Source organism: Papio anubis, chromosome 11 (genome assembly GCF_008728515.1).
Source record: "Papio anubis isolate 15944 chromosome 11, Panubis1.0, whole genome shotgun sequence".
NCBI classification, from domain to species: Eukaryota; Metazoa; Chordata; class Mammalia; order Primates; family Cercopithecidae; genus Papio; species Papio anubis.
This window is the reverse complement of record NC_044986.1, coordinates 35,791,537-35,800,275: the sequence shown is the minus strand read 5'-3', so window position 1 is coordinate 35,800,275 and position 8,739 is coordinate 35,791,537. Positions and strand designations below refer to the sequence as shown.

Sequence of the window (8,739 nt, the reverse complement as noted above, 5' to 3'; positions counted from 1 at the left end):
TATACTGTGCATTGTACTTTTCGTGCATTTTCCCACCTAACGCTCAGCAACCCTGTGAAGTAGACATTTTTACTCCATTTTACAGCTGGGCACTATTCCCGACGGTACGCAGTCACTAAGTCACAAGATTAGAAGCCAGGACTGGACTGTACCTGCCTCTTCTCACCCCAGCCCAGAGTGTTCAGCTGCCTCCTCCCCTGTCTTTTCTGTTCTCTATTAGAACTCTGATTTTGTCCCCAGCTGAAAAAGCTTGACTTACTCTGCTCTCTTGCACCTAGGGGTGGCCATGTGACTTAGTTTTGGCCAGTGAGCTAAAAGTGGAAATCTACTAGGTGGGATTGCTGGGGAAATTTCTGTTTTCCTGATCAAAGGGGGGCCAAAGGCAGCTGACAAGCTGTGCTCCTCGCCCTTCCCCGCCTTGCTGTCTGGAATGTGGTGGAGAAGTTGGAAGGAGGCATCGTCTATAACCACGAGAGCGAATGTCGCCCCATGGCAAAGCAGGAAGGCAGGAGTTGGACGTAGACCTCCCACCTGTGCACCTCCAACCCTCTTGTGTGGAGAAGCTGGGGTTTCTTTTCCTGGGGTTTCTGTTCTGTGTGGTGGGGGCCACATCGTTCACTGCACCCAGGTGCGCTTGGGGCAACACAGCTGCTGGGTCTCCAGCCAGTGGGAGGGAGCCTTGTGTGACTGAAGGGAATGAAGGGTGGGGCTCAGGCCTGGAAGGACCTCCCTGGTCTTTGGGAAGATTCTTCTTGGTCACAGAAAATAGGTTCCTGGTGAGTCTGACAGCAGATGCTGGGGGACAGCAGTCAGAGCTAGGCCCTGACCTCTTGTGGGGGTAGAGGAGTGCCTTCCTGGGCTTCACAGGATGGACTAAGGGAGTCTTCCCCTCGCCCCGCTGCCCCATGGTTGCCAGCATCTGGCAGAAGTCAGCATAGTACTTCAGCCAGGGCAGGCCCAGTCCTGTGTGTGCCATGGAAAAATCACCCCTGGTCCTGGTTGACCACAGAAGTGTCCGTAAACATTTGGTCAGGGTAGGCGGCTGGGAGACAAGGGGCAGATTCAGGGAGCCAGGTGCGCTGGGCAGGGTTTGGGCGTGGGTGGATGAGGGAGGAACAAGGCAGCCTATGCAGCTGCTGACCTGCGGCGAGGCCACCTGCCTGCCCAGGGTGATTTATGAGCACACTGTCGGACCACCTGCTAGCCAGACCTCAGGGGAGTGCGCGCGCATGGCCCACAGCAGAACTCAGCCCTGGCCCCTCTGGAGTCATTTCCCTGAGGTGATGGGCACCTCTGGGAGTGGAAGCCAAGGCTTTCCTCAGCTCCAGAGAACGAGGCTCCTTTGTCTTGGAGGAACACCAGGCCTTGTCTGGACTTGGCATCCCAGCTTTACCCCCACTGGTGGGGTAAACTTCTCCCACTGGTGGGGAGAGCCCCTCAGGGAGTGCCCCTAGCCCCCTGCTCTGGGTACATCTGGCATCTGCTGATGGACCCCCCAGGGAGCTCCTTTCTGGCACTGCCCTGTCCATAGGCTGCTCATTAGAGTGGCAGTGGCTTCTCGCCTCCATCTCAAGCTTTCTCCCCCTCCCTGCCCATCCACCTCAAGGCAGCAGCCTCCATCTGCTCTGAGCCCACTGGGGCACCCCCTCAGCTCCTTGCCCTCTCCCTGTCTCAGTTGTCACCTTATCTAGGTAGTAGTTCTCAATCCTGGCTACACATCATCCCAGGGAGCATCTAAAAACACCAACTCCCGGGCACCCTACAGAGATTCTGATTGAATTGCATTAGAGTAGGGCCCAGGATTCTGTAAAAGCTCCCTAGATGATTCTAACGTTTATGTGTTGAAATGCAGATTCGGATACAGCAGGTCTGCATTTCTTTGTTGTTGTTGTTGAGTCAGGGTCTCACTATGTTGCCTTGGCTGGTCTTGAACTCCTGGGCTTAAGGGATCCTCCCTCCTCAGCCTTCCAAAGTGCTGGGATTATGGGCATGAGCTACCATGCCCCCAGCCAGATGCTGCCTTTCTAACCAGCTCCCAGTGATGCTCATGCTGCTGGACCAGGGACAGGTAAGGAGCAGTGCCCGCGGTGTGACACATCTTTGACCTCAGGCTCTTCACGATACTGCCCTGCGGCCCTGCCTTCTTGGACTCCTCCGATCAGGCCTTCACCTCATGGGGGAGCTGCTGCAGGACGTGGAGTCTTCGGACTGTGGGAGAAAGCTGGGGAACTTGGCACTTCCATTCCTCCTCAGGGACAAAAGAACGTCCATCTCCATCCCTCACTTAGCGGTCAGAATGACAGGGTGACCCTTGCTATGTACTACAAAAACACAGGCCTTGCTTTTCTTAGCATTCCAAGGAGGTCTATGTGGCCAGGCCATGGGTTAAGATAAGGGCTTCTTTCTGGGTGAGGCTCCATTCTAAACCTCCCTCTCCCCCCACCTCTTGGGAACCAGCTGACAAAGAAATCACCTGGTCCAAACCAATTATTGTTTTCTTTAATTAAAAAGTTAAAAAAATTAGAAAACACAACCGTGTATGTATTGGTTGCCTAGTACCTATGGCCTCACAGGAGTAGCAATAACTTATCGGGATAAAAAGGAGAAGCAGAGGCTGAGGAATGAACCCCGGGAAGCGAGCCTGCGGGTGTACCGGAAGCGGGTCTGTGCTGAGGCTGGGCTGGGCTTGCTCTCCAGTCCAGGGAGAGCTCTGGGCCTTGGGGCAGGGAAATGGACAAGCTGGGGAAAGCAGGGGGTGTGGCTGGAGGCACTGAGACCCTAACTCCTTTCCTTTGCGGGGCTAGGATGACGCATACAGGGGCGGTGGGGAGAGCTGTCTCCCAAATAGCTTAGCCTAATATTGAGACTTCCCTCTTCAAGGCAAGGCCCCACCACCGACAGAGGGGAGCTGGAGCTGACACCACCGTCTACTCTGAAACCTCCTCCTCACGGTGCCGTGAGCCCCTCCACCCTTCCCTCACCCTCTCCTCCCCTGCCTACTTTCTGAGACCCTGGGGTCTTCCCCCTGATGAAGAAGCCCTGCTCCTGAGAGAGGAAGCCCAATATCCCAGGGACCCCAGGACCCCTGGGTCAAAAAGGATAGCCTGGGCTCCGTGCCCATCCCTTGGGCCCTGTGCCAGTAACAACACTCGTGAAAACACCCTCCGGCAGGGCTGGGTCAACCTGGAAGTTGGGGCGGGGCCAGAGGGCAAGCAAGGCACAGCTGGCAGGGCAGGGAGGAGTGCCCTTTAGTGGGGCTCTGCGGCCCCATAGAAGAAAGGGTAGTAGAGGGAGCAGGGGTAGGAGAACATGAATTTGACTGCGAACTTCATCTCCTTATTCTTCTTGTCCCAGCGGTAGACGGCCATGAGCAGCAGCTGTCCATCCACTTTGCGGCCCATGACCAGGAAGCTGCCCGCCAGGCCGTCCAGCTGCGGGCAGGGGCAGCCCGCGCCGTTCTTCATGTGCAACACCAGCCGCTTGGTGTCCTTGCGCTTCAGGGGGCCCGGCTTGAGCAGCTTCTTCTTTTTCTGGGCTCCAATCAACTTCCGGTCCCCATTCTCTATCTTGATCTCCTTGATGCGCATTTTGACCACTGTGGGAAGAAAGGACAGGGGCAAGTTGGGAATGGTCAGATCTACGTGGGCCCAGAGTTGGTGGGTTCTGGACCTTCGGGCTCGGGGAGCCTGATGCCCTGCGGGGTTTGGAAGGGTGGAGCTCGTACAGGCACATTTTCATATTTATGAAGCGCTTACGGTGCTGCACTCTCATGGACAGCATCATGTTTCATCCTCAAGGTACAGGAGAGGGGAAATGAGGGGTAGAGAGCTTGTGACCTGCGCTAATCAAGAGCCCAAGCCCTTCTGAGACACCAAATGCAGGGTGGAGAGCTCCTGATGGAGCAGCGTGTGGGGCTCCCCCCAGGGAGGGATAAGGAGCGGATGGGACTGGGGCCGGCTGCTTGGAAGGGGATCCTTGCGATGGAGGGAGGCTGGACTTCCTGATCTCTGGGGATGATTCCCATTGGGATTTCTGGCTGTGTGTGAGTGTATGGTATGGAGTATATATGGAGTGTGTATATGTGTAGTGTGCGTGCATGCACACACGGTGAGTGTGGTTGGAGCAGTGGTGGGCTGGCAAATATTTAACAGCTGGCTCTGTGGACAGGGAGCCCTGCTTTGCATTCATTGACATCCATGGGGTAAATACTCCCACCACAACTGACCGCAAGACTGGGTGTGGAGCTGGGAATAGATACACACAGTTCAGCTCTTGCTGGTGTGAACACACCACTGCACAGTAATATGTATGTGTGTGAGAGAGAAATTGTATGGTGGATGGGAGTGTGTTTGTGGTATGTATAGGAGTAGGGCAGGGGGTGTGGCTGGAGGCACTGAGACCCTAACTCCTTTCCTTTGGGGGGCTAGGATGAAGGCAGGGTCTGTAGCCAGAGAGTCACGGTGCAGGTCACCCTGCAGTGGATGTAGAGAGCCTAAGGAGTCCTGGGCCTCAGGGTGGGGTGGGGAGTCCCTCGGGCTGGTTTCTCCCTTCTTCAGGCTTCTGGGCCCCCATCTCTGTGGGGCCAGGGAGAAGTCAGAGAATAACTCTGCCCACTCTTGGCTGGAAATTGTCATAAAATCTTGTTCCTTTTCTTTATGTCCCCTTCCTCTTCTCTTTCTCTCTCTGACACACACACACACCCCTTGCAATAGCAGTATTCTCTTTCCAAACACAAACAGGCTACCGACATAAAAGACTCCTCTGAAGAAAGGACTTCATTATCATCTCCTTTTTTCTTTTTTATAGACAGGGAGGCTAAGACACAAAACAGGGAACTGACTTGGCAAAGATCACACACTGGACTGCGTGGCCCATATGTGAGCCGGGTCCTGACCGGACTTGGCTGGGTTTTCCCAGAAAATGGGAAGGCTCTGGGATGAAGTTGTGGTGACAGGTGACCACAATTCTGCTGGCAGGAGGTGTGCTGAGTCCCAGGTGGAGGTACCCACGGACAAGGGTGCTCCACTTCCATCCTAGAGCCATCACTCCCCACCTGGCTCCATCCATCTCTGGGCTAAGCCTGCACTATCCACAGAGATGATCCAGTCATGGAGGCCCCTCTGAAAATGACACCAAGGGAGGGCTGCGGGAGCCCTGGCCGGGGTGGTTTCTGAGGCCTAAGGCCCATAGCCTTGAGGGACTTGTGATGGTCCTGAGATGATGCAGAAAGAGGTGCATTTCTCTTGGGAGAGGGTTTATGGTTATCATTGGATTCTAAACCAGAGCCATGATGCAAAACCTGTTGGGATTCACTGTGATGGATGTGGGCACGTCTGTTCCCGTGTGTGTCAAGAAAAAGAGGCTGGGGGTGGTGCCAGGGCAGTGGCAGCATGGGCCCCACACTCACCAAAGTCACTGGAGCACATCTGCTCCATGAGGCCGTCAGCGCTATGCTCCATCTCACACTGGGCGCAGATCTTGGTCACTGAAGAGAGAAAGTGGGGTGGGGTTGGGGGACAGTTGGTGAGGGGATTGGAGTTCCAACAGCCACTCAGGGTGCAGGCTTCCTCACTGACCAGCCACTTCCCCCTGCCAAGCCTCTACTTCCTTATCCAGAAATGGGATGATGGCAATCATATCACTACCCGCTCACAGAGTGACTGACAATCACCAGACAGGCTGTGCAGGGACAAAACTGCCAGGTGGGTACAGTGACTGCTCCATGACCCTGGCGGCCACAGCCATGATGTGCATTGTCGTTTAAATTTCATCTCCTCTCATCCTCAGCCTATGAAGTAGGGATTCTTATTCCTATTTTATTTTTGAGACGGGGTCTCACTCTGTCACCCAGGCTGGAGTGCAGTGGCTCTCTAATCTCAGCTCACTGCAATCTCCGCCTCCCAGGTTTAAGCGATTCTTCTGTCTCAGCCTCTCAAGTAGCTGAGATTACAGGTGTGTGCCACTGTGCCTGGCTAATTTTTGTATTTTCAATAGAGATGGGGTTTCACCATGTTGGCCAGGCTGGTCTAGAACTCCTGACCTCAAGTGATTCACCCACCTTGGCCTCCCAAAGTGCTGGGATTACAGGCATGAACCACGGTGCCTGGCCCTTATTCCTATTTTGGAGAAAAGGGAACTGAGGCCCAGAGCGGGTTACTCAAGTCTGACAGCAGACGGGGAGGAAGGGGGTGAGGGCATGGAGCCAGCCTGGAAGAGCTATGTGGACCAGCACAGCAAAGGGGAGGCTGAGACCAGGGAGAAATCAGGGTTCAGGGGACTGAGGGTGTGGGTGGGAGGAGGGACTTAGGATCTCACAGGTTTCATGAGCCTGGGATGGCTTCCTATTTTATGGATGGGGGAAACTGAGGCTCAGTGAAGTCAAGCAACTTGCCTAAGGGCTTTTCTTTAGGGGCAGAGCCTAATCTGCTCTTCCTTCCGCAGTGAGCCTTACCCAAATGACTCCCAGCCAGTGGAACGGAGGAAGAGGGTGGAGATCTTAGGGTTCCAGGTACAGAAAATGGGGAGGCAGACCATAGCCCAGGAACGTTCTTAGTCTCCAGTCTTTCCCCACATCCCTTCCCTCACCTCTCCTCTCTTCCCAAGGTCCCAACACGGGATGGGAGTGTTGCTTGCTTTGGTGCCTCGGGATCCAGGTGAAAGGCATTGTTTAACGACCCCAGACATTCGTGGGCTGAGAGGGGTCATAAGGCATTTATCAGGACGTCCCAAGATGGGGGGACGGCATTGGGGGATTCTCAGCAGCTTGGTTGGGTGGGCACTGAGAGGGGTGCCAGGGGTGTCCAGGGAACGAGAGCCAGAGGGAAGGTCTGGAGCCGCAGGGAGGCACTACGCTGCTACTCCCTGGGGAGGTGGGAAGGCGGGAAGGCTGCGGGGGATAATTCCGGGGGCGATGGGCTGAGCTAAGACAGCGTGTGTTGTGTGTGTGTGTGTGTGTGAAGAGGGGGAGCTGCACCTCTTGGGGGATTCGCAGAGCTGTGCTAGGGGAGCTGCAGGGCCGACGGAGCGCGCGGGGACGGCGGCGGCGGCGCTACCTGGAGGCGCGGTGGCGGGCAGGTGCCCGAACTGCACGGCGATGCAGAGGTCGTTGTCCAGGGGGAACTTGTGGCAGTGCAGCATCTCGGGCCAGGGGAAGCCGTAGGCCTCCATGAGTGGCGCGCAGCCGGCACGCACGGCCTCGCACAGCGAGCGGCACGGGTAGATGGGCCGGTCGAGACAGACGGGCGCAAAGAGCGAGCAGAGGAAGACTTGCGTATCCGAGTGGCAGCGCTTGGCCAGAAGCGGCAGCCAGCTGCTTGCCTGCTGCTTCACTTCGGCCAGGCTCTCGTGCTCCAGCAGGTTGGGCAGCCGCATGCGCTTGTAGCCCACCGTGTGGCAGAGCGGCAGGTCGGCAGGGATATCGAGGCACTGCGGCGGCTTGGAGTAGGAGCGGCCGTGCAGCGGCTCGGCCTGCCAGCCATAGTAGTCGTACTCCTCGCCGCGCGCCGGCGTCCAGTGCAGCGCCCCCAGCAACAGCGCCAGAGCGGCTGTCCGCGCCACCCCCGCCGCTGCCCGCATGGCTGCGCCCTGTCCAGGCGCGCGCCGCGCAGCCCCCCGACGTTCGGTGCCCGGCGGCCCAGATGTCCCGGCGTGCGCCCCCGGCCCTGACTCTCCCCAACCGCCGCCGCGGAGGTCGCCCAGGTGGGTGGCAGCCTGCGCTCCGGGCGCCCCAACTGATGCTGGCGCCTCCCACCTCGGGGCTCCAGCCCGGGCCTCGCCGTGCGCCCCAGCCAATCTCCGGCCGTCTGGCCCCCGCTCCAAGGCGGGGATGCAGTGGGGGCGGCCCTCAGCCCCTCCCGCACCCTGCCCGCGCGTCCCGCCCAGCGCCCGGTCTTGCGCCCCTCTCCCGGCTCGGCTCCGCTGCTGCGGCCCTGGCCTCGCCCAGCGCTTGTCCCCGGGGCTCCCTGCCTCCCTGGGCATTTTCCTCGACCCTCGCCTTCTCCATCCTTCCTCCTTATCTCTCTCCGCCACAGCCTCTCCTGTTCCTTTTCTCACTCACTTCACTTGCTTATCTCTCTGCCTCGGCCTTTCTCCCTCTGCTCTGTTTTCTCTTCCCTGACACCTCGGTTCCTCTTCTCCCTGGTGGGAGGCTCGTGCCACCCCACACCCTCCTGGATCTTCTGATCCTCCGGGCAGGTCTTCTTTGAGCTTGGTGCCAGGCCCCGTGCTGGCTGCTGGGGAATCAAAGATGGATATAACCCAGAACCCACCCCCAGGGCCAGGATAGTCTAGTGGGGTGAAGGTAATCATAGCTTCTAGTTAATGAGCTCTTACTACCAGTCAGAGACGGTGCAAGGTGCAAGGTGCAAGGTGCGGTGCATGGTACGTTCCAAACTTATCAGCTATTGCTAATGATAGCCAATACTTAGTGGGTGCTAATTGTGTGCCAAGTCTGATCTGAGCACATTGCATAAACTCCTTCTGCTAATTCTCACAATAATGCTAGATGGTGGGGAGGTACTATTATTGTCCCCACCTGACAGATAAAGATCCTGAGGCAGAGAGGTTAAGCACGGATTGGAGCTGGGATTTGAACCCAGATAGTCTGGTTCGAGAATCAGAGCCCAGAAACAACCAGGAGGCCTGGACTCTGAGTCTGTAGGCCTAATGACCAAGGGGATAGGGAGTTCAGAGAGGTGGAGTAACTGGCCCTTGGCCGCACAGCTCATATGTGAAGGAGCT

The 8,739-nt window shown here is 57.0% G+C and overlaps 1 protein-coding gene across 1 annotated transcript; it reads right to left on the bottom strand.

The window, feature by feature from the left end:
• Positions 1 to 2,477: 2,477 nt before the first annotated feature.
• On the bottom strand, positions 2,478 to 7,748 carry SFRP5 (secreted frizzled related protein 5). The gene is made up of 3 exons (XM_003904094.5): positions 7,053 to 7,748; positions 5,408 to 5,485; positions 2,478 to 3,595 (listed from the first exon to the last, which is right to left on the bottom strand). The coding sequence occupies exons 1-3, from the start codon at positions 7,573 to 7,575 to the stop codon at positions 3,249 to 3,251; spliced, it is 948 nt and encodes a 315-aa protein (XP_003904143.2). The 5' UTR covers positions 7,576 to 7,748; the 3' UTR covers positions 2,478 to 3,248.
• Between the last annotated feature and the right edge of the window lie 991 nt (positions 7,749 to 8,739).

Excerpts from the sequence above, each read along its gene's own strand:
- SFRP5 (XM_003904094.5), bottom strand. The coding sequence starts at position 7,575 with ATGCGGGCAGCGGCGGGGGTGGCGCGGACAGCCGCTCTGGCGCTGTTG. Across the intron at positions 5,486-7,052 it reads GCCCGCCACCGCGCCTCCAG|TGACCAAGATCTGCGCCCAG; the intron begins GTAGCGCCGCCG and ends TTCTCTCTTCAG. Across the intron at positions 3,596-5,407 it reads GATGTGCTCCAGTGACTTTG|TGGTCAAAATGCGCATCAAG; the intron begins GTGAGTGTGGGG and ends TTCTTCCCACAG.